The sequence below is a fragment of the Dama dama genome, chromosome 20 (assembly GCF_033118175.1).
Source record: "Dama dama isolate Ldn47 chromosome 20, ASM3311817v1, whole genome shotgun sequence".
Classification (NCBI taxonomy): domain Eukaryota; kingdom Metazoa; phylum Chordata; class Mammalia; order Artiodactyla; family Cervidae; genus Dama; species Dama dama.
The window spans coordinates 113,893,767-113,918,455 of record NC_083700.1 but is presented as its reverse complement, the minus strand read 5'-3'; the positions used below and the strand labels follow the sequence as shown (position 1 = coordinate 113,918,455).

At 50.8% G+C, this 24,689-nt stretch overlaps 1 protein-coding gene across 5 annotated transcripts in view; it reads right to left on the bottom strand.

The window, feature by feature from the left end:
• UBE2F (ubiquitin conjugating enzyme E2 F (putative)) overlaps positions 1-13,824 on the bottom strand; it is a 45,015-nt gene extending 31,191 nt beyond the window's left edge. Inside the window, exons 1-2 of one of the 5 annotated variants that reach the window (XM_061122604.1) lie at positions 13,643-13,824; positions 8,728-8,861 (exon numbers count right to left, since the gene is read on the bottom strand). In XM_061122604.1, the coding sequence (XP_060978587.1) occupies positions 8,728-8,845 (118 nt within the window). In that variant the 5' untranslated portion in view covers positions 8,846-8,861; positions 13,643-13,824. The other 4 variants (XM_061122606.1, XM_061122605.1, XM_061122603.1 and 1 more) reach the window with 4 other exon arrangements.
• Between the last annotated feature and the right edge of the window lie 10,865 nt (positions 13,825-24,689).

The window sequence follows — 24,689 nt, the reverse complement described above, 5'->3', positions numbered from 1 at the left end:
TTAGCTCTGGGGTCCAGGCATTAGGGATGGGTAACCAGGAAAGTGAGGTGGGGCAGGGGAGGGAGGAGTCAAGAAACAAAGGGCAGTCTGTGATCAAATGCAAACCTGGGGTCTATCCTCTGGGCAGTCTTATGCTGTGCTGCATTAGAATATACGCACTTAAAACAAAATGCTGCTGATCCTCTAAGGTTCACTAGCACCATCCTTATAATGACCCTGAGGACTTTTCATTTCTTCTTTCTGATTGGTCCACTCTAGCCCTTCCATGGGCTTCCCTGGGAGCTCAGCTGATAACAAATCCGCCTGCAATGCAGGCGATCCCGGTTTGATTCCTGGGTCAGGAAGATCCCCTGGAGAAGGGACAGGCTACCCCCTCCAGGCCTTCCATAGAGCAGGGCACTGGGCAAGGAACGTTCTGATGCGGCTCACGTGGGCCTTCTGACCAGAACGGGGTCAAGGACCTGGCCCTGCTCCAACAGTGCACACAGGGCATTCATTTTATCAAAAAAGCGCACATCTTACCAAATGAGTTACGCATATTAATCACTTCTAAATAAACATTATCCACATGATGAAACCTATATAGTTTTAAGGCAAATACTATTTACATATTTATTATGCTATTAGCTTTTGGTTGGTAAGAATTTACAAGAAACCCTTCTTGAGGACCGTTTGGAGAGACCGGTGCTGTCCCCTGGGACCCAGTTTTCTCTGGCAGGCCTATTGCGACTGCTGTCCTAAGAGCTCTGGTCGTTCAGTTTTACAAAAGCCCAGTGAAACAGAAAACGTGCCCAGAGGATGTGAAAGGGGGCCACATGACAGAAGGGAAATACTTGAGAAGACAGGCTGGCACCAAGGAACAGGGAAGAGGTGAGGTCTGGGCGCAGGAGAGCAGAGAGGCACTCACCAGGGCATCATGTTGACCGAGAGAGAGAACGGACTCTGCACACAGGGATGGGGTTGGGGGACGAGAGGCTCTCAGCTGAGGATGCCTCACACGGGGCAGGGACTCTCCGCCCTGACTGCACACAATCATCGGGGGCGTACAATCCACGTAGTGTAAACAGACCAACGTCAAGTGTACAGTTCAGTAACTCTTAGTAAAATTTGGAGCTGTGCATCCATCCCCACAATCTAGTACCTGCTGAGCAACCCTTCACCCCCTCATCCAGATCAATTACACTGAAAAGCCTGGGTGGGGCCAAGGCCCCTGAATCTTACTATTCTCTTCAAGTGTAGGAAACCACTGTAGGCTATTCTGCCAAGCTAAAATATCTACACACAGCTATTTTCATAGACGGATTTAATAATTTCACATCGTGATCTAGAATCAAACTCCGAAGAAGAGTGTTACGCCTGAACTTCCCCGTCAGTGTAATTCCCTTGGGGAAGGAAGATGAGGGCCAGGGAGGGCAGCCCCCAAACCCAATCTAGTGATGACCACAACCACAGTCAGGGCCTCTGGACCAAGAACCAGTGCGTGCAAGAAATGTGACCTTAGAGGTAGAAGGGTTTCATTAAAGAAGCTTGACACTTTGGTCCAGCCCAGTACAGAAGATAAATGAACTACAATGCAGTGTTCCTCTCAGGGAGGGATCACAAATGACACCTGTACACTTCAAATGAGGGCAAACAGTAATTCACTAACAGCAATTAACTCAGAAAGTGCTGAGTCTCTAAGTTGTGTCCAACTTTTTCTCAACCCAATGGACTGTAACCCACTAGGCTCCTCTCTCCATGCAATTTCCCAGGCAAGAATACTGGCGCGAGTTGCCATTTCCTTCTCCAGGGGATCTTCCCAACCCAGGGATTGAACCTGAGTTTCCTGCATTGCAGGTGGATTCTTTACTGCTGAGCCAGCAGGGAAGCCCAATTAACTCAGAATCTACGTACAAAGACTATGACCAAACAAACGAGCGATCTGCTTTACATGCCTGAGAGGCCTCTTGGCAGAGCAGCAGTCCTGCCCTGCTCGAAGGACACTCACTACCCCCACCTGGAAGGTACCAAGAAGTTAGTTATTTTTTATTTTATTTTATTTTATTAGTTGGAGGCCAATCACTTCACAACATTTCAGTGGGTTTTGTCATACATTGATATGAATCAGCCATGGATTTACACGTATTCCCCATCCCGATCCCCGCTCCCACCTCCCTCTCCACCCGATTCCTCTGGGTCTTCCCAGTGCACCAGGCCGGAGCACTTGTCTCATGCATCCCACCTGGGCTGGTGATCTGTTTCACCATAGATAGTATACATGCTGTTCTTTTGAAATATCCCACCCTCACCTTCTCCCACAGAGTTCAAAAGTCTGTTCTGTATTTCTGTGTCTCTTTTTCTGTTTTGCATATAGGGTTATCGTTACCATCTTTCTAAATTCCATATATATGTGTTAGTATGCTGTAATGTTCTTTATCTTTCTGGCTTACTTCACTCTGTATAAGGGGCTCCAGCTTCATCCATCTCATTAGGACTGGTTCAAATGAATTCTTTTTAATGGCTGAGTAATATTCCATGGTGTATATGTACCACAGCTTCCTTATCCATTCGTCTGCTGATGGGCATCTAGGTTGCTTCCATGTCCTGGCTATTATAAACAGTGCTGTGATGAACACTGGGGTGCACGTGTCTCTTTCAGATCTGGTTTCCTCAGTGTGTATGCCCAGAAGTGGGATTGCTGGGTCATATGGCAGTTCTATTTCCAGTTTTTTAAGAAATCTCCACACTGTTTTCCATAGCGGCTGTACTAGTTTGCATTCCCACCAACAGTGTATGAGGGTTCCCTTTTTTCCACACCCTCTCCAGCATTTATTGCTTGTAGACTTTTGGATAGCAGCCATCCTGACTGGCGTGTAATGGTACCTCATTGTGGTTTTGATTTGCATTTCTCTAATAATGAGTGATGTTGAGCATCTTTTCATGTGTTTGTTAGCCATCTGTATGTAGAAGTTAGTTATTTTTAAACCGAAAAAGTCTTGCCTATTCCAACCAAAGATGCTAACACCTCTCTGGCTCACCAGCCCAGCCTTTGGAGAGATACCTGGCACCTTGCACAATTAAGTGGCTGCACAACTTCCTTCTAAGAAATTAGACTCTTTTCCTTTCTAACTAAAGACCAAACCACAGAGCCCACTTGAAGCACAACTGCACTGAAATGTCAGATTACAAAATCCACCCATTACCACAATGGCCCCCACACAGCATGGACCCCCCTCCTGCTGTGGGGTGCTCACAACACAGTGCTCCAGCTGCTTCCCACCCCTGGAACCTGCACATTATCCATGGTGGGGGCTGCACATTCTGATCCAGCCCTGGGACCCCAGTCCCTGGGCCTGAGCTTGGCACACATGGAGTGCTTGGGAAATGCTTGACCAACAAGCACACTTGCCAGCAGAGCGGCAGTACTTGCAGTGTGGACATCCTGAGATGTGAGGAGCTTTGTTCCTCATACAGTTGGTGACCAAGGAATTCCAAAGGTGTAGTGGATTGAACTGAGCCCCTGCCCAAGTTCATATGTTGAAGCCCTAAACTCACATGATGATAAAGGTGGGGCCTCTAGGATGTAATTAGGGTTAAATGAGGTGGGGTGGGGCCCTCATGATAAGATTAGTGCCCTTACAGGAAAAGACCCAGGTACTTACAAGCCAGGAAGCCCTCCCTAGGAACTGAATCTGCCAATGCCTTGGCCTTGGCCTTCCCCATGTCCAGGCCCCCCCCAACTCCCACATCTGTGGTGTTCTATCACGGTAGCCTGAGCTGACAAAGACCAAGCCCAATCACAGGTGCCAATGGTTCTGGGCAGGAGCCAGTTCCAAGCACTGTCAGGAAACCCAGGCAGGACAGCTGTGCCCTCTGACCCAGGCAGAGCTGGAAGCTGCTGCCCAGAAGACTCGATTGCCTCTTCTTACCTCAATTACCCCTACTTCTTAGGTTTCTCAATCTAGGACTTTATCCCTTAGCTTCCTGTATGTCTTTACGCCTTGAGTGCCTCTTCTGCACTGCCAGTGTCCACGAACAGTGCCTTCATGGGGAGACACCTGCCCCAAGGGCATCATCCCACTCCCAGAGACAGCACTGCTACAGCTGAGGCCAAGTCCCCACTGAGCCACTTCCACTCAGTCTAAGGGCCTTCCAGCAGCACACTGCAGAAAGAGGGCCACAGGAGAGGAGTCAGGGCCACGCCACACTCTGGGGCAGCAAGGATGTAACCCTGAAAACCAGCGTCTGCAGCAGAGACTGCTCTGGATGGGGTGGAGCTCCATGGCGTCCAACCACCCACTCTCAACATGAGCAGACAAAGCTGACTGGAACCTTCACTCTTGCACAGATCCTCCCCCGCCCCCGCCGGCCCTGCCTTCCCCAGATCCAGGGCTATCTGGGGCTATTTGGCAAGTCCGAGGGGGCTGCCACATTCCCAGGCGGTTTCACTGGTGTTTAAAACCCTGTAAGAAAGCATTAAACGGGAGCCGTGGGCCACCACCTTACTCCACGTTAGTAGGGCTCCTCCTCTCTGGGCCGCTGCCCTAGTTTTATTTTAAACACATTTTGTAACACATAGCCCACAACTTCACACGCTGCTAAATGCTCTGGACACTCTGCCAGTATGGCCAGCCCACCTCCAGAGTCCTGGGCAGGGCTGGCAAGGACAAAAAAGCTCTGGAGAACAACAAATGCTTCTCTCTCGCCCATTCTTCCAGGAAGCGCCCTGGACCAAAGCCCTCCCTACACCACCATAGCACTGGACTGCTCCGGTGGGCACAGAAGTGCTCAACCAGGGAGGCCACATGTGGCCCCTTGTGGGGACACCTGCACCTTGGAAGTTGGAAAGCCCATGCAGGTAGGCAGCCAGGCCTCTTGGCTCGGCAAACCAGGCCAGGAGCACAGAGAGCTGCCACAGCCACGGAAACAAGAACACCAGGGGCCACTTGGGGCACAGGGGCTGAGGGGACGAAGGCTGCAGAATCAGTCCCTGTAGTTTCCAACTCCAGACCTGGCCCTGAACTCAGTCAGCTCAACACCAAATCTCCACATTTAGCAAACGCTTCCGGCCAGCCTGCCTGGAGCCCCGAGAGGTCTTCAGGGGTCACTAACAGGAGGCTGGCACACACTGGGCAGTAAAATCTTCGTCAAGTGAATAAGTCAAAGGACAGGGAGACACGCTGACATGTTCCCATTATGTGAAAAGTAAGCTTCAGAAAGAAGAAAGTAGACCATTCTGCCCAGAGGCTTTTTTGGGAGGTGGGGAGCATCATCAGACTCAGAACTAATAGACCCAGCAGAACCACAAAGGCCCACCAGAAAGCAGCGCCCCCAACCTGTGGCTGAGAACACAGGGAATGGCTCCTAGCCGGGCCCAGACCTGAGCTGGGACCAACAGGAAATGCAGACCCAACACTCTCCCCCCAGCATCCCCAGCTCCCAGGTCTCAGGACAGACAGCAGCCCTCAGTCTTCACCCAGAAACACTCAACTGCTCTACCTCAGGGACTGCTGTTGCAAGCACCTCTCCAGTTCCAGCCTGGAGGATGTCCTTGAGGGTGACCTCAGGGGTGTAAATGAAAAGCTCGTGTGGCCCAGGGGCCAGCATGACAGAGCCTCATGCTGGCCAGCTGCTCCAAGGCAGGTCCCGGTGCTTCCAGGGACAGCTGGCTACACCTGTCACCTTCTGAACCAGGCCCACAATTCTTCAGTTGTGCAGCCACCACTGGCCCTCACCACTGGAGACGAGTGTCCCTGTGAACCTCCAACCTCCCATGTTAACCCCACAGCCATGTACACTGAGTCAGATCCCCTACTGTGTAAGCTCATCCAAGCACGACAACAGACCAGATAAAAAAATATTTTGCCTGAAAGCGTCTGTGGTCTTTCCTCTGGGATATGGGGCGCATGGCCCAGATGCCCTCTCAGTGAGGGCTGACAGCAGACGGCCTTCAGCTCTCAGTCCTTCCGGGAACTCTGAGGTGCACAGAGCTCCTGCCTCGGGCCAGACTGGTCGACAGAGAGCAGAAGGCCTGACCGTCTTACCTGACTGGGGTCTGCTCCGAAGGGCTGAGCTTGCCCCGGAGCAGAGGGGCAGGAGCAGACAGACAGGCCCTTGTCTGTCCTGGGGCCTTCGTCAGAGCTCTCCCTCTTCCCTGCTCCTGCTTGCTCCACCACCCTCCAGAGGGATCAGTCCCAGGGACACCCTTTAATAACCTCATGGTATGCCAAACTCCCCACTTCAGGAGCTCAGCACACAGCACTGAGCCCCAAAGACACATTAACACACTTTTCTACAACTTATTGATCCTCATGAGTAACACTTTCACACGAGCCAGAGGCAAAGCCACAGCCCCGGGTGACTGTCCTGACTGCAGCAATCCTGCTGAACGCAGACAACCAACCTACCTTTTTCCAAGCCCCAAAAGGGGAGTTTCACCTAGAAGGGATTCTTGGAATTATCACCCCTCCAAGGGCTTCACCAGGCCCACAGGAGCCATGGACTCCACCAGACTTCACTTCCACCATCAGAAATCCCCAGAATGAAGGCTGCAGCCACATCCAACCAGGAGAAGCAGTGCTACAGGGGTGGACCAAGCAATCATCACCCATCAGAGCATCCTCTATCAGGCACCTCTTGCCACAGCTTCCTCTCTCAGGACAGACCCACCCTTCCTCTCCACCTACTCCCCACCAGAAGCCCAAATTACTCACCACTCAGTCAGCCTGGCCGCCCCCAGCCTGAGGGAGAGAGCAGATCACACGAGGGCCGTGTTACTCTGAGTCCTGCTGCACAAACACCCATCAACTCCAAGTGCTTTGGGGCCCAGAACCCTAATAACCCCCAGTGTTTCTGGGAGAAAGAACTGGTGGCCTTGCGAGGAGGTTCCGCACCTCTCCCTGATGAGGCTCATACCAAAAGACCTCAACCCAGCCTGTCAACCCAGCCAAAGACATCTCCTGTCCTAGGCCCTGGGACCGAGTCCAGCGCTGTGGGCCTTAATGGGCCCCCTTGGGCTTCGTCAGGCCCTGGAGGCACCTGGGCGTTCCCGGGGAGTCCCTGAGCAGAAGGAGGTGTGGTGGAGCCTGGTGCCTCCTTGAATTCTCTCTTCTGTGGACTCACACCTCTGCTCTGCTCCTTCAGGTTCTGCTCCCCAAGTGCCTTCCCTACCCCAAAATGTGGGTCTGGCTGTCTTGCTACAATAAAGCTGAAACCTGGGCAAGTTTTTGAATCCCTCTAAGCCTCAGTTCTTCAGTTGTAAAATGAACTACCCACCTGGCAAGGCTTAGTCAAAGTCAAACAAGAACTGCCCTATAAAGTCCCCAACAGAGGGCCTTGCCCCAAGTGCTTAGTGGACAGCAGCTGCCATCAGCCGTGACACTGTCTATTGTGCCAGTGTCCCACCCGCAGAGTTCAGGACAACTCCCCCTCATAACAACTCCCTGGCATTAGAACACCCTCCCCTTGAAGGACCACAACCTCAAGCATCGAACCCCTTCCCTGGCTTGTTTGTCTGGCTCCTGGCTTCCTCTGTAGATGGAACCCTAGAGCCAGGAGCCAGGAAAGTCTTAACAGGCCTTCCAAGTAAGGGGCTACAGCCAGGCCCCACCCTCAGTTCCCATAGGGTAAACTTCCTGCACTGTAACAAACTGAATGCAGTCTATGCTCTCCCTGACATAGCAAATACTATCAAAATGTCAAAAACGATCCTTACTCCATCTTTAGCCCATCATCCCTCAGGCTGGGAGAACCAGAGCTCAGTCAGGACTCAAGAGGCAGAGAGAAAGCAGGGTCAAGGGCACCACCAGTCTCCCCGAACCCAGCACCTCTGTTCACAGACTCAGCGGTGCTTTATTTCTGAGAAGGCCCAGCACGGGGCACTCACACATGCCAGGTCTCCCTCATCAGATCTGTTCCCAGACATGCAAACGCCAGGAACCCCATGGTGTCCACCTAATACAAAATGAAACAGGAGGTTCTAACAAGTTAGGTAACACTCTGTGCTTCTTGGATCCTTACACTTACAAAATGTAAACATGCATCTTAAAGTAAAAAAGTGCTGCCAGGTATAAGGTATTTCAAGGAAACCGTTTCTTCTTCTGTGGGTCTCATGACCCTGGGAAACTGCCTTTGCACTCAAGAGTTCCAACTCTGTTCAATGACTAACTGCACAAGTTTCACACACACACACACACACACACACACACCCACCCCACACACACTACATAACCCTTCTCCAAACACTGCACAGTTTTAGGACATCTTTATTAATTCTGTGAAGAGAATCAGTTTTGTACAAGGTTCTCCTAAGGCTGTGATTTGAATGAGAGAGAGAAGGACCCTAAGAAATTACCCTCCCTCTACAGATGAGATCCTCTGGTGCCGAGGAGTCTGGGAGAAAGGATGAACCCCGCCCCCCACCTAAGACAGCACCGAGACCAGAGTCGTGGGTCTGCTGTCCCTGGAGCCTTACTCCTTCCACTAGCACTCTGGTGGCCCCTGCAGAGAACACCCCAAGTATATAAGATACATCAGGGTTCTAATACCATTTTCCTGCCATTGGCATTTGACAGTGCGTGCACAGGGCAAAGTCCTTCTGCTGTAAGCGATGAGGAATTATATTTAAAAATATCTTGAAACAGGTATTTCTATTTAGCAGCAACAGGCTGCTTCATATCCCCAAAGAGCCACACGCCAGACATCATTTTGTTGTGGGATATAAAAACAGCTCACTCGGGTGGCCCTTACCTTTAACAAGCAGCCTGTCCCTCACAGACACCCGCCGACTGGAGTCAGAGGCTGTGGCTGACGCCCGGGATCCTTTGAGACCGTCATCCCGCTTCAGCTTGCTTGCCAGCGTCAGCATCACTGCTGCCTTTTTCCTGAAAGGCCAAAGGCAGGTTAAGCACTCATCTCCAGACACTGAGACAATGAGGTGAGGTGATTTTTAATTTTTTCCCATAATTTAGTTGTAGAAAAATGTAGCATGTAAGATAGATTAATAAGACTGCATTCTTCCATAATGAATTTGGGTAATCTCTATGCCTCTCTAAATCTGATTTTTTTTTTTTTTAAACTCATTTTTTTTCTTTTTTTTTTTTTTTATTAGTTGGAGGTAAATCTGATTTTTTAAAGTATGAATGAAAATTTTAAAGGAGAGCCAAGCATTCAACACTCACTGAGCAGCAGGCCCTGGGATGTAGAGCTCATGTCTACGGCAGCCTCCACTGACGGGTTCCACATGGGCCTGCCACTGTTCACTGCCCTCCCCTGCTGTGGGGACCGTGCCTCTGAGGGTGTGGCCCCAGTGTCTGGCCCATCGCAGACCGAGGGGAGCGTCCGCCCCTGGTGAGGAGGGAGCACCGCAACGCTTTCCCCCCTCCTTTAAGAAAGGTGTGGCTAGAACCTTAGTAAGCATCTTCACATTTGTGTGTATTGTGCTGTACTCACATTGAAAGGCAACAGCAACTTAATTAAGTTATAATTAATGCCCCAAACTAGATTCTTTTCACTGGGCTGCTTCCAGCCCACTGTGTTGCAGGCTCCCTCCCCGACAGCTCACTGGGAAGGACAATAAAAACCAAGCACAGGTGATGCACCTGACTGCTTGGGAAAAAGGACTTAAGCTGTCAGCAGTGTTTACAGACAGAACTGTCCTCCAGCATCGCCTTCTTTATGTACACAAACCACCATTCCTGTATGTACACAAACGGGCCTCCTGACTCCTCCTGCATGCTTTACCAGTCGGAGAGGAACTCTGGAATGTCTGACTGAAGACAAAAATTGATTGCCAGCTCAATATTTTCATAATTTCCTCTGTTGTTTTAATATTGTTTCCTTGCAATATCACTCTGATCATTTTCAAGAGAAAATGATCCAGAACTTCCAGATGAAAAATTTAAACCGACGTAAGGAAAGAACTTTTAGTTTGAGGCCAAGGTCCTGAAAGTCAAACTGTAAGAATAACTCTCTCCCAAGTGATATTTTTTGGAGAAGGAAATGACAACCCACTCCAGTATCCTTGCCTAGAAAATCTCATGGACACAGGAGCCTGGTGGGCTGCAGTCCATGGGGTCGCAAAGAGTCGGCACGACTGAGCGACTAACACTTAAGTGATCTCTTGAGCCATTTTAATCCAGGTCCCTCACTTTTCACACCATCATCTGTTTTATCTCCCCACCCCACAAAGACTGTAAGATTTTATTTTCTGTTATGAAAACAATATATTGAATATGCTCTTCTGAACTACACAGGACCTATCACTCACCTAATCCCTTTAGGAACCACTGGTCTCAACGCTTCAAAAGACAGTTCTATTACACATCAGCTCCTAGAATGTCAGCTCTGGGAAGGACCCCTTCCCCTGACTCCTACTTTTTCATGGATGTGGATTCTGGGACAGCTGGGGCCCAGGATCTGGATTGTGTGAGGCCACTCAGCTGCTAGAAGAGGTCACCATAGAAACACTGGTTTCCCACAAGTAGATAGTGGGGATGTTTCTATCCTGAAGGTGGTGATGGTTCCAGGGCTATATACACACATCAAGACTGATCAAATCACACGATTTAAACATGTACAGCATAGTGGACTTCAGTGGTACCTCAGTAAAATTGGTCAAAATGTGATTCCAAGCCATCACTAGTTTCCTTATTCCCACTCTACCATGCCGTCTCCCCAGGTGGGCCTATGGAGAGGACATAATCCTTTAACACACATCTCAGCTTCACCCAGTGTGGGGGACTATTGCTTCAGCTGACAATCTCACGAGGGAGGACTGGAGTGGTGTCAGGAACACCTGTGGGCTCTAGCCCACAAGCTACCAGGGACAGCAGCACCATCTACAGCCTGGGGCTCCTGCTCACCCCCACCTCCCCCCGCTCCAGTCCCGCTCCAGGGAGCTTGTCATTAACCCCTCAAGCAGATCTGGATCCCAAAGCAGTGTCTGCCTCCCAACCAAGCCCACTGCCAGGCACCCAGACTTGAGGACATCAGTCCTGCCACATGGACAGGGTGGCCTGATGATGGGCCAAGATCTCCATCTATCACAAAGTCCACTTGGTTTTTAAACTCTAGCTGACCTTGGTAACACAAACATGGCAAACAAAAGCACAGCTTGTGTAAAGAGAGTTCGGTAGGCAGTACCTAGGAAAGTCATAATAAAGAGCCCAGTGGAGTGGGTCCCAGGGCACACCACTGGCCCACACCCAGCTCCCTGCGGACCTGCACGAAAGGGGCTGTTCAGAGGGTCCTGGCAAGATCGACTGACACAAAGAAAGGCTCACACCAAGATGCTTCTGTGTCGCCTCAGCCTATGGACTCTGCTTAATCATCTTACACTCCTACCCCACACTAAATTCTTCTCTGTGGGCAGAGTATGCCCCATATGCAATTCCATTTAGAGTCAGATTCCTGGTTGTCGATATTCAACAAGTTTGTGACCCCTAATAAAAGACACTGGGCTCTGATTAAGCAAGATATAAAACACTGTGATGTCCCGTTTTTCCATATAAGACAAAATATATTCTGAACATTCTAAGAAATCTAATTATATAATGACCAACTTTTCTCCATCATCTGTATCATTTTCATACACCACTTTAGGGATAAACCAAAGGTCTAATTTGGACATGTTCCATAGCTGTTAATTTAACTCTGTGCAAAGAGATGTAAATGAAAATAAATTATTCAGGCTGTCAGTTTAACTGAACACCTGTGGTTTGCTTCAGAATTCTCTTTTCCTTCGTCGATATACTTCACCCTTTGAAGACCTGGTTTAAAACTAAAATTTCCCTTTTACCAAAAATTACACTTTGACCATGGCAGCATTTTCAGTAACAAATCAATTACACTGAATAGCACACTCAGTCTCTAAATTCCTTAAGTTGTAACTGGCCCATTTACGTTCTTCCTCTAGGTGGGACTTTATTGCAACTGTTCAAAGATTTTTATGTGCTCTACTGTGCTTTAGTTGCTAAGTTGTATTTGACTCTTTAGCAACCCCAGGGACTTACTGGTCAGGCTCCTCTGTCCATGGGACTTCCCAAGGCAAGAATACTGGAGTGGATTGCCATTTCCATCTCCAGGGGATCCTCCCAACCCAGGGATCCAACCTGAGTCTCCTGCATTGCAAGCATTTTCTTTACCACTGAGCCACCAGGGAAGCCCCTGTGCAGTTTACTAGGCTCATCATCAAGAAGTATTTACTCAGCATTCTGGCCTGCAGTTGCAAAATCAAGCCAGGCCACCTGTACAGGGGCCAGTCAGCGAATAGGGTGGGGTACTCCTTAGTTACAATTCTTCCTGCCTTGGCAGAGTCCCAATCTAAGTGTAAAAGGTGGAACCCCATGTCACTAGGGGTCAACCAACTCCACAGTCAAAAAGGGGCCCAGATCAGGGCATAAAAATGTCCACACCCCATTCTCCTCCTTCAGAAGGCCAGGGCCCAGAGCTCCAGTGGCGCAATCGGTTAGCTCGCCGGTACTTATACAGAAGGCCAGGGCCCAAGGAACCCACCCACCTGTCTCAGTGGTTGGCTGCCCGATGACCTTTGGAGCCCAGCCCTTTTATCTGGAGCGGTCAACCTGCCTCCCCCTGCCCTGCCTACTACCTGAGGGGCAGTTTGTTCTGGTGGAGGTCCTCAAGCCCCTTAACAGTTAACTTGCTGGTGATTCTTTGAACATCTCCCCCACGTGGGCCCTTCCCCTGCCTCATCCCCTTACCAGCCTGGAACCCTCCGTACAAAGTAGAGGGGCCTCCTCCCTGTTCCTCAGCGACACCTCGCTCATTTCTGGAAGCTTCTGCTCAATCTGACATCCAGGTCTGGATGCCCTGCCTCCCCTCACCACTTCATCCTGCTTCTTCCTTCGGATAACCGATGACTAGGCAGCAGATTCCTGCACCTCCTCCAAGAAGCCTTCTCCGACCACTCCGAAACCGTCCCGACCCCACTTGGGAGCTGGAGGGAAGGCAGAGGGGCGGGCCCGATCCCGCGTATGACAGATGAGGGAACCGAGACCCGGGGAAGCGAGGGCCACACCCAAGACTCCACAGCAGCCGGGACTCGGCGGCCTTAGGGATGGGTCCAAGATGTCCTCCCCCCATCCTCTGCCCCGGGAAGACCCTCCAAACCGGCCCCGGTCGTCCCCAGTGGGAAGCCGCAGGCACGCCGGCGAGGCGGCCACACGGCTCCTCCGCACCCTCAGGGGCGCCCCCCGACTCCCCGGCCTAGCCCGATTCCCCCGGACGTCAAGAGTCCGGCTGCCCGCGTCCGAGTCCCGCCGCCTCCAACCACTTTGGACCGGTGACCTTGAGCCCGCTGGGCGCTGCGTTTCCTCGCGGACAATGCGGCTCGCAGCTTCCCCACGAGACGGCGGGCGAGAGGGGGGGCCGCGGTGTGCCCCCAAAGTCCGGGCTCTGGCGGGCTTGTCCGTGGAGCCCGGAGGCGGCCAGCGCCCCGGTCCCAGCCCCGCACTCCCCAGCCCGCGCCCCGCGGCGCCCGCCGGCCCTCCGACCCCCCACAGCGCCCGGCCTTGAGGAGAGGAGCGGCGCGGCCTGAGGCGGCCCTACGCCCGCCCGCCCGCCCGCCGGGTGCACCGGCGCCGAGGGAGCCAAGCCGCCCTCCCGCGGCCGGCGGCCGCCCGCCGCAGGGCCGCGCTCTTCTCACCTGGGCACCCCGAGACAGGCGAGGCGGGCCCGGCGCCCAACACCATGCCCCAGCCGGCCGGCGGCAGCGAAACGCAGCCCCTCACAACCAGCACCGGCTCCGGGCGGCGGGACCGGAAGTGGCGAGGCGGGGACTCGGCCGCTCTCGCCTGAGGCGGCGGCGGCGGCGACTGCAGCGGGCGCTTTAAAAAAAAAATTCAAAGGCCCGAAGAACTTTATTTGGAGCCTGACATGCGAACAGCAGTGCGCACCGGGAAAGGGGACTGGATTCGGCGGCCGGCTCTGGGGCCTCGCTCATTGGCTGCGGGGCGGGCACGGATCTTGCGGCCCTCGCTGATTGGCCAGTGGCGACAGGGGGCGGGTCGCCCAGTCAGTTCCCGAGCCTGCGCGCCAGAGCTCCTGGGACTCCGAGCGGTGTTCATGCCTCCATTCATTTGGTCCTGTGCTGGGTCTGGGCCTGTGGCTCCGGATCGTCACGCAGCGTGGTCCGCGGAGGCAGCCAGGCTGATGCTGACGGCTCGGTGGATGGGGCGCCCGCTGTATGCCCATCACCGTGCTCAGAATGCAGAGAAGCGCCCCCCCCCCCCCGGACCCCGCCAAAGCCCGCACGGTCGGGACAGACCTGCAGCCTCCAAACTCCCCGGGGTGCTCGCGGGGCCCGCTGTGGAATCGGTGGGCCCTTTCCTGTTGCCCAACTTTTTTTATTCCTTCTCTCATCGCTTACACTTTTGTAAAGTACTTACTTTTAAAAATCTGTTTCAAATTGTTCTAATTTCTAGCTGCTTCAGTTCAGTCGCTCAGTCGTGTCCGACTCTGCGACCCCCATGGACTGCAGCACGCCAGCTCTCCCTATCCATCACCAACTCCCGGAGCTTACTCACACTCATGCCTATTGAGTCGGTGATGCCATCCAACCATCTCATCCTCTGTCATTCCCTTCTCCTCCCGCCTTCAGTCTTTCCCAGCATCAGGGTCTTTTCCAGTGAGGCAGTTCTTCACACCAGGTGGCCAAAGTATTGTAGCTTCAGCTTCAGCATCTGTCCTTCCAATGAATATTCAGGACTGATTTCCTTTAGGATGGACTGGTTGGATGTCCTTGCAGTCCAAGGGACTCTCAAGCTTCTTGAGTACACATTATTTTTCTGTCGCTTTGCGTCCTGGTGTAGTTGGTAACAGGCTCTCTGGGGGAGTTGTGCAGGGCTCCTGGAGGAGTGAGCCATCTGAGAGAAGAGGTTCACCTCCTGGACAGGGAAGAAAGGGCCAAAAAGTTAGAATTTTATTTTCAGAAGCCCCATTGAGAGGTGTTAGAGGGTGGTGTGACAGTATCAAGTTTCCTTTCTAAAAGGGACTTCTGGTTCTGAGATCTGGTGGAAGAGGGGACAGGCAAAGAGGAAACCTGGGTCAGCAAGACCAGTCAAGAACAAAATTCATGGTGTTACTTCTGTTTGGGGACAGTTTCCTCCTTCTTTACCCTAAATTTTTCTAAGCTTCGACATCACTTTCTCAGAGAGGGCTGAAAGCTGTGCAAGGGGTGAAAGGGGTGAAAGCTGTGAAAGGGGTGCAAGTGCCCCTCTGTGATTTTGCTGAAGCTCTGAGCTTCCTTGTTCCTGGTGGTCAGGGCCAGTGCCTGTTTCCATCAGCTCCTCTTCTGTGTTTCATATCGTCTGACCCTCCTCCCCCGTCCTAACATATAACAGGTACCAGATAAATACTACCCGAGCTTGTTGCAGGAGTCCTGGAGAGAGAAGATAAGGCCTTGAAGCAAGGCAGCAAGTGAAGGTGCAGTGGGTTGGCCTGGGTGCTTGTCTTGCTGAGGAACTCTCTATAGGACAGCCTGAGTACACACAGGCCCGTGGTGGCCACACCTCACCAATGCAGGTAAATGAAGCCATTCCTAGCTCCATTTCATGAGGCTGCCTCATGCCTTCATCTGAGCCTTATTTAGGGACTTGGTTGATTCCTATAATCTTCACAACAAGCTAATGAAACAGGTGTTTTATTATCTCTGCTTTGTAGATGAGGAAACCGAGGCACAGATGTCATCTGCCTGCCAAGGTGGAGCTGGGGGGTCTGCCCTCAACCCGTGCACCATGGTGGCTGGTGCTGCCATCAGCCAAGAGAAGGGCAACGCTGGCCCTCCTGCTTCCGAGGGAAGCAATTGGTTTTCATCCACAATCCCTTCAGAACCAAGCTTTCACTAACTTAAGCACAAAAGACTTAGAGGACAAGATATACATGTGGCATCAATCTGAGGAGGAAACTGGGAGCCTGGCTTCTAGCCCTCAGTGGCTCCAGCTGAGTCTTGGCCTCTGGGGACTGGCCTTGTCCTACCAGATGCTTCTGTGTATCTGGGGCCTGGCCCGAGATACGTCTGTACAATCCAAGCCATAGAGGGGCAGTCGCTTCCCTCCCAGCCTCCCGTGTGTGCATGCATGTGGGCATGCCGGTGTGTGCTCATGCCCATGTATGTGTGTGCATGTGGGCATGCCTGTGTGTATGTGTGCACGCATGTGTACATGCCTGTGTGTACATGCATCTGTGTGCAACTGCCTGTGTGTGCACATGCCCATGCACCTATATGTAAGGGCGGAAGGGGTAGAGGACCAGTTGTGAGCCTCTAGTAGGGAAGAACCTTTGTATTCTATTACAAGTTAATCATCAAAGGGATATTGCCTATAAATTTAAATGATACATAATGACCCATCCTTGGGAACCCTCTGCTGCCAGATAATGAGCATTAACCTAAAACTCATTTGTTTAGCTCATAGGAACCATCCTGACCAGGCTCACAAGTGAATGACTGCAGGAAAGAAGAAATTAACACATCCCCTCCAGAGGCTGATGGGGACCAGGAAGTGTTTGACTTTACCCACCTTCACTTTTAGTATAAAAGAAGTCTGAATTCTAACTTGGGTGGGATGGTTCTTGGGGACACTGGTCTACCATCTTCTCGGTCTGCTGGCTTTCTGAATAAAGTCGCTATTTCTTGCCCAAGCAACTCCTCTCTTGATTTATTGGCCTGTCATGCAGCAGGCAGCATGAGCTTGGACTCAGTAACAAGCCTCTGAGAATAGCACAGTGCCCAGGGATGAGCAGGTGGACACAATTCTTCTGGTGTCCTTCCCACCTCCTTCATCCCTACCCTGAGAAGCTCAGCCCAGAGCTTCTGGCTGAAGCACGGAGGGGGAGATATCCCCTATCTTTTCAGCCATCCCGGCCTCTGGACACAACTGTACAGGCTGCCCCGGAAGCTGTCCTGGCCAGTCTGGGACTCACTTTCCTGGTGATATGGTACCACCAAGGTCTGGGCTCACCAGGGCTCTGGGCACTCTTCAGCCTGGGGCATCCTGCAAACTGGTTAATGTCACCTGGGATAGGGCCCGGGTGCCTGTTGGGTTAAGGCCAGGCCTCCTGGGCAGGAAAAGCCTAGGGGAGCCCTAAGGGGGGTGCTTTCCTTAGCCGTTCACTCACTCTTCCCTCCCTCACCCTCTGTGGATAGAGCAGATCTCTCTCATGCCAGCAGCACCCCATCAGGGTAGACATTCCTGGCTCCTGGCTTCATTGGAGGATTGTTCTGCCCACCCTGTTCTGTGAACTCCAAGCCTTTGCCAGGGCAGGACCTCAGCGATATTCCCAACCCAGCCCCTTGTGTGGATTGGGACACAGCCCTGGCAACACTGAATGCTGAGGAGACACGGGTGGAAGGGTGCACCCCGGCCCTCAGCAGGTACCTACTCCAACCTGTTCTGTGGTTATTCCAAGGTGTGCATCCTTTCCTCTAAGAAGGCCTGTTCTCCTAGGAAACAAGATCCAGGGCACTAATGAGCAGGCCTGGACACACACAGGTCTGTGTCCCTACAGGGGCCCCTGAAATCTATCTCAGTAAGTCAAGAACTGTGTGATGGGCTTCCCTAGTGCCTCAGTGGGTGAGAATCAGCCTGCCAATGCAGGGGACCCAAGTTTAACCCCTGGTCCAGGAAGATCCTACATGCTGTGGAGCAATTAAGTCCATGTGCCATGGCTACTGAGCCACGTGGTGCAACCACTGAAGCCTGCATGCCCTGGACCCATGCTCCACGAGAAGAGAAGCCATCGTAAAGAGGAGCCGGTGCCCCCACCGTAGTCTCTGCTCACTGGCCGCGCACAGAAAAAACCCACGCACAGCAACAAAGACCTAGCACACCGGCTAAATATAGAAATCAATTAAGTTAAAAAGGAAAAGAACTGTACAGTGAGCATCTGTCAAGTGCTGACTGCCGGAAGGAGACAGAATGTTTAAAGCGCAGACCCTGCCCTCCGAAACCCTGAGCTCCGTGGAGAACTAGTCCTGGTAACTCACTGTAGGATGGGGGGATACAAATGTGACTCAAGCTTGCCCCCGACACAGGAGGTCCGAGTCTCTGCAGTCTCACTTGAGAGACTGCTGGAAGAAGGATGAAGGAAGGACAGCTATACTGACCACAGCCCTGGCCTTAGAGTCCAGCCGGGGAGGCTGGAAACAAACGTGCAAGAGCCAAGGTCCTCCTGGTGCTCTCTGTTGTTAAAAGTGGAGATGGCACATTGTCATTGTTAGGAAAAGATTGACTGGGCCTTTTAGAGTAAAGGGCAGTGTGCTACTTTGGAGAGGGGAGGAGGAGGCAAAGATTAAACCACAGAGTGGCCGGCAGTGCTTCTGGTGTCCTGGCAGGGAGGTTGTCTTAACCAAGACCCGTCAGCACGCTCAGTCAACCCCTTCTGGGATCCTGTGCAACACAAGGAAGGCGCAGGCCCCTTGTGTAATAACTGGGCCAGCTCAGGGTGTGGCTGATGATGGCTGTGGTGCTGCTGCTAATGGAAGTAGCTATCCAGGAAGCAGACAGTTGGACTCTAACTAGTGTGACTTTAATTACTTATTGAGTATAATTAAGTTTTGACTAGCCCCCAGGGAAAGCATCATGTTTCCTTTTATTCCTTTAAAAAATAATGAAATGAGCTATGACAGCTTTCCTGAGAAGGGACTGAATCAAAGTGATGTTTTAAGTATTACAGGATTGAGATTTTCCTCACTCACCCCAAAGCCACACGGGGCACATTTTAACAAGGGCTGCGCTTTGTAAATGGAGTGCAGATGTCCGCACAGTCAGCGCCCTGTGGTCCCCGCCCCCCTGCCTGCAGGCTGCACTTCTGTGCTCCTTCCCATCAGATCAGGCCCCCATGTGACAAAGCCCTGGGTGAACATTACACAGGAGAGAAGCCGCCTTCCTCTGAGCCTTTTGCTCTTGCTTTCGTAGGGAAATATACTAAAATCATCTGCCTTTGTCACACCCCTGTTTTGCATTGCATATTCTTTAGTATGACTCACTGACTAAGGCCCATTCATCTTTTCAGGTGTTTTTAATGCTACTGATGAAAAATTTTTTATAGTTTAGTTCTGGTTGGGGACATAAACACTATGGATGTTTGTGTGACTACATGTGATAGGCTGAATAAATAGCCCCTTGAAGATGTCCTTGAACTAATTATTGGAACCTGTGAATATGCTACTTTACATGGCAAAATGGACTTTGCAGATATGCCTAAGTTAAGAATTTTTAAGGTGGGGGATGCTACAGATGGAATGTTTATGTCTCCTCATATATTGAGATCCTAGCCCTCAAAGTGATGATGTTAGTTTAGGATGTGGGGATGTTGGGAAGTGATGAGATTGTGGGGGTGGAGCCCTCAAGAATGGGATTACTGCCCTCCTAGAAGAGACTCAGACAACTCCCCTGTCCGTCCTGCTGTGGGAGAACACAGGGAGAAGGCAGCCGTCTCTGAATCAGGGAGCAGAACCCATGACCAAATCTGGTGAAACCTTGACCTTGGACTTTCAGCCTCCGGAGTGATGAGAATTACATTTCTGCTGTGTATACCCACCCAGGCTGTGGTTACTGCAGCCTAAATGGACTAAGATGGGGAGAGGGTCCTGGATTATGCAGGGGGGCCGTCACAGTCACAGGGTCCTTCCAGGAGACTCAGGACCTCAGAGTCAGTGATGGTGGATGTGGCAGCGGAAGCAGAGGCGGGGTGACTGAGGAAGGGGCCCGAGCCAAGGAGTACACGTGGCCTCGAGAAGCTGGAAACGGCAGGAACACGAGTCCCCTGAATCCTCTGGGGGCAACGGGGCCCTGTCGACCGCCTGATCTTGGATTTCTGACTTTCAGAACTACGGGAGAATAAATACATGTTTTAAACCCCTGTTGGTTATGGCACCCATAGGAAGCTGATGCACAGTACCTCCAGGAAACATGCCAGGAATGGTGGCTGGGGGCTTCAAGGATCTGGGATCTGGGCATTCAGGAAAACTTCCTGGAGGACTTGGCAGGTGCCATAAGCCCAGGGCATGTTCACAGGGATGCAGGATGCTTGGACTGTGATTGCGGGAGGTATGGCTGCCTATGTTATACATGTTGTGTAGTGCCTATAGTTTTCATTGTTCTAAGTATCTGACCATGTGCACTTCAGTGAGTGCTATGGGGGGGCGGAGGCGGGGAAGAGCCACAAAACACTGTTTTCCCTTAAAAAAAACCAAAAAACAAAACCATGGCTGAACATGTATATCCATGAACATGTAAACACTTGAGGGAAGAAGGCAGGGATGTAATCTGGAGTGGCCACGCTGTGTTCTGAGCCTCTGTATCAGTCCAAGGTGATGTCCATTGGTCTGTGTCTTGGGCTGCACCCCACCCCCCCACCTCGGGACCACACTGGGGTCACCTGAGGCAGTCACCTGGCTCATCAGGGCAGTCCCACCTCCAGGGACAGTCACTCCCCTGCAGCCATGGCGCTCTCACTAGAGACTGGGGTGAAGAACCAACATTCCAGGAACTCCTCTCCACACCCTCAATGACTAACGTCTGACGGTAGAACTCCAGCGACGGCCACGCTGCAGTTCTTGCTTCTGAAGAGGAGGAGCCTCCGTTCAGAGCGGACCTGGGCCACTGCCTGCTCTGCTGGCGTTAGGTGACCCAGCACAGCCCTTCAGTAGGGCAAAAAAAAAGATCCTAAAAGCCTTCAGATCTTTTGTCCCAGTAATTCCACTCTAGGGACTGATGTGGTGAGTTATCCAAAAGCAGAAAAAGCCCTGGCACAAAAATATCCATTGTTATAGAACTTGGAAGCAACTTCAAGCTCAGTATTGGGGGAAGGGTAACTAAATGACCCCTCATTTGCTTACAAGAATATGACACTGTGATTACGTTTGATTGTTAGGCAGATTATGTAGACCCTGAACATACTTATTAAATTAAATAAACAATCAACATTCAGGTTGTATAAATTCAATGACCATCGTTCTGAAAAACCAACAAATGGGCAGAGACTGGAACTAAATGAACAAAAGTAAATACAATTTTTGTGTCAGACTGGTAGGATGTTGAGTGAATTTTCCTCATTTTTTCCTTCCAAACTTTATTTTGTCTTCAGGACAATACAAAAGTCTCTTCTAAACATGATTGACCCTTACCTTGAGCACAGGTCGTGTGTCAAATAAATTATTTTAATGCTGCTACTCACTAGAGAAATAAATATGAAGCAGCATAAGGCTTCCTTGAACAGGTGGTTTTAAAAAAACAGGCAATACAGGGACTTTCCTGGTGGTCCATGGTTAAGACTCTGCACTCCCAATACAGGGGGCACAGGGTCAATCCCTGGTTGGGGAACTAAGATCCCACATGCTGCACCCAGAAATAAATAAAATAGAGAAAATTGTTTTGAAGTAGATGGTGACCAGTAGAGATCATATATTAGTTTTATGCCAAGTCTACATGATCATATGAGTGCTCCGCCTCCATCTGCCATGCATACGGTACAGTCAAGTCCAACAGAATCCTGAACATAACGTTTTCTACAAGAAAAGACAGTCTGCAGTACCCAAACACACATTGCAACAAAAGTGGATGCCACCTTCATCTGAGAGGCCGGGAGAAAGACTCGGGGAGCACTGGGGCTGGTTACAATCAAGAGGGAGGAGGGAGAGGACACAGACAACAGGATGAAGGAAGATGCAAAGACACCCACGCTCACCATCAGTATTACCTAATATTATTCTGGAAGTTCTGGCTGACTCTGTGCCAGAAACAGAAGACAGGCGATAGAAAGGACCAGCAACATGATCAGATCACGTGATCAGCTCCCCAGAACAGATCCCGAGGCAGCTGAAAACCGTAAAAAAGTAAAACTGAACTGCCGAAGTCCAGCCCCGGCGGGTCCAGGAATACCTAAGGGATGAGTGGTGTCGGCGAGAAGAAGTGCACAGACTCTGGTTGCAGTACAAGAGCTCATCTACCTTAATTTTTTTAACAGCTCAGATTATATAGAATTGTTTTTCTTGCCTCCCCCTTACCATCCCCCATGTTACATCAGATGTTGGTTTCATACTTCCATAAATATTTTTCCCTCATGTCTTTCCCAATGATTTCACCTGGAACAACCCCGATTACAGGGTTTTTTCCTTGAATGTTCCGTACATTAGTCCTCTTGCCTCAATGGCCTAACATTTTCACTCTGCCAAAAACAACGTTCCATAGAATCTAAATATAATATAAATTCTTTGGACAATAAAACAATACATGGGAAGGGTTATGAAAAACATGTTCGACATTTCTGATAATAGTACCATGAGAAAACCTTGATATTTTTCTTTGTCTAAGACCACAAAACCTCAGTCTACAATCTTTAACTATGAAACAGCAAAACATCTCTGAAGCAGCAAAACACCTCTATTAACAGTGAGGTAATGGCAGTGAGGCTGGTTAATATAAATCTTCTATACTACCGAAATCCTTTGCTACATATTTTCCAATTCTACAAAAATACCCGTAATATTCCATGTTGTTTAAAGGAAGGGAAACAATGGACAAATAGCAGCACTGAAATAGCAATAGTGAAAACCCTCCTGACCAAAGAACATTAACCTATCGTACATCTACTTCTGAATCTAAATGCCTCTACTCTTTTCTAATCTAGAACATTATCATCTTCTAAGTAAGCAGCCAATCTATGCCTGTGGCCTTTTCCTTTTTGGCTTGGTACGGTGCTTATGGTCATGTCCTGGGCCGAAGCAATTGTGAGCATTTTTATACCGTGGAAAACTACACTGACCAAATCCATGGCTACATACCATCCTTTCATATCTATTTGTCCAACGAGGAGGATCTGTGAGGTGTCTAAATAAACCTTTCATTCCTGGTTGCTCATAAGGCTCTCAGTGACCTGGAGGCACGGTGGGTCTAGGTTTTGGGGGATAATTCCTGATAGGCTTGGGCTATTCCAGGGAGGCCTGATTACTACATATTGCATTTCCAAGATTTAGTAGAAAGCACAATAACAGTAAGACAGAAAGAGAAAGGGGACAAACTGGGTCCCAGGGGTGACCCCGAGGGGAAGAGCTGCCTTGCAGGTTCCTCTCGCGTCTCGTGACCTTGTCACGGCCTGGGCGTGTCCCGGTGGCTCCTGACACTGAACACACTGATTTGTATGAAAAAAATCAATAAGTATGTTTTATGTACCAACACCAGCTGAGAAGTTATCAAGAAGTCCTTTTCACAATGTCATGGGGAAGGGGCAGGGAGAAAGACATGTGAAATATTTAAATAAGCTTAATGGCCAAGAGGCAGGACTTGGATAAAGGAAATTACCAACTTTCTGTCTCTCAGAATGTAGATGTCTGGATCAGGAAGCGTTCAAAGAGATGGTCTGCATGGAAAAGCCCACATTGCTAGAAGGAGCCACCGAGAACCAGCTACCAGGGAGGGGGTACCCAAGGCTGGTCAGAGGCCGCACAGGATGTCAGATGGAGAACAGGTTAACATCACCCCATCACTGCTGGTCTGTTCTCAGCACCATCAGCCTGCAAGCCACGCACATCTCCACCCACAGGTCCTCGAGGAAATAGGGGGCGTCAGCAAGCCAGCCTGGGCAGCTGCTCACAGAACCAGCAGACAGGCACCCCCTGGCACGGAAAAGTGTCCATTGTCTATCACAGAATGGGAAACTCAGTGGCGCGATTGCCTGAATAGTATAATGACGTTGTGTCAAAATGGTCTGTTTAGATAGAGATAAGTTCAGAGAAGGAAACGGCAACCCACTTCAGTATTCTTGCCTGGAAAACCCCATGGATGGAGAAGCCTGGTGGGCTACAGTCCATGGAGTCACAAAGAGTCGGACACGACTGAGTGACTTCATTCACTAGAAAGTATTCAGAAGCATATTGTATTAGTTTTTCTAGAGCTGATGAAACAAAGAACTGTGAAAGGAGTGGCTTAAACAGAAGAAATTCACTGTCTGTCAGCTGGGAGCCTGGAAGCCTGAGACTTGGGGTGTTGGCAGAGTCGGTTCCCTCTGTCCCAGCTTGTGTCTCCTCCCCGTGTCCTCCCATCATCCCTCTGTGCCCAGATGTCCCCTCCTTACAGGGACACCACGCACGCTGGACTGGGCCCCACCCCAGTGACCTCATTTTATTTCAACTAGCTCTGTAAAAGCCCTATCTCTAAGGTCACATGGTGAGGCTCCAGGGGGGTTAGGACTCAACATGAATTTGGAGGGGACACAATTCCACTCATGACACTCACAGCAGCAGTTGCTCTGGGCTACGGTGTTGGGGGAAACACACTGACTGAAACCGCCCCACCCTGGCCGGGCACCATAGTAACCATCTGCGTGAGTAATTTTATGACAGGGGCTCCTGGTAAGGAACACGGAACTAATAAGCCACCACTAACTGGAAGAGTTCAGGAAAGGTCAAAAGGAGACACCACATGTCTGACCACTTCCCAGAATCCTTATCGCTGGCTTCCATCTTGGCTGAGCAATGCGTGCGCCACCAGGAAGGACTCTGAGTCAGAATGATTGTCCAAAGACTACCAAGGGGATGACAGAGGATGAGATAGCTGGATGGCATCACTGACTCAGTGGACACGAGTTTGAGCAAACTCCAAGAGAGAGTGAAGGACAGGGAAGCCTGGTGTGCTGCAGTCCACGGGGTCACAAAGACATGACTGAGTGACTGAACAAGGACAGGGGCAGAGTCT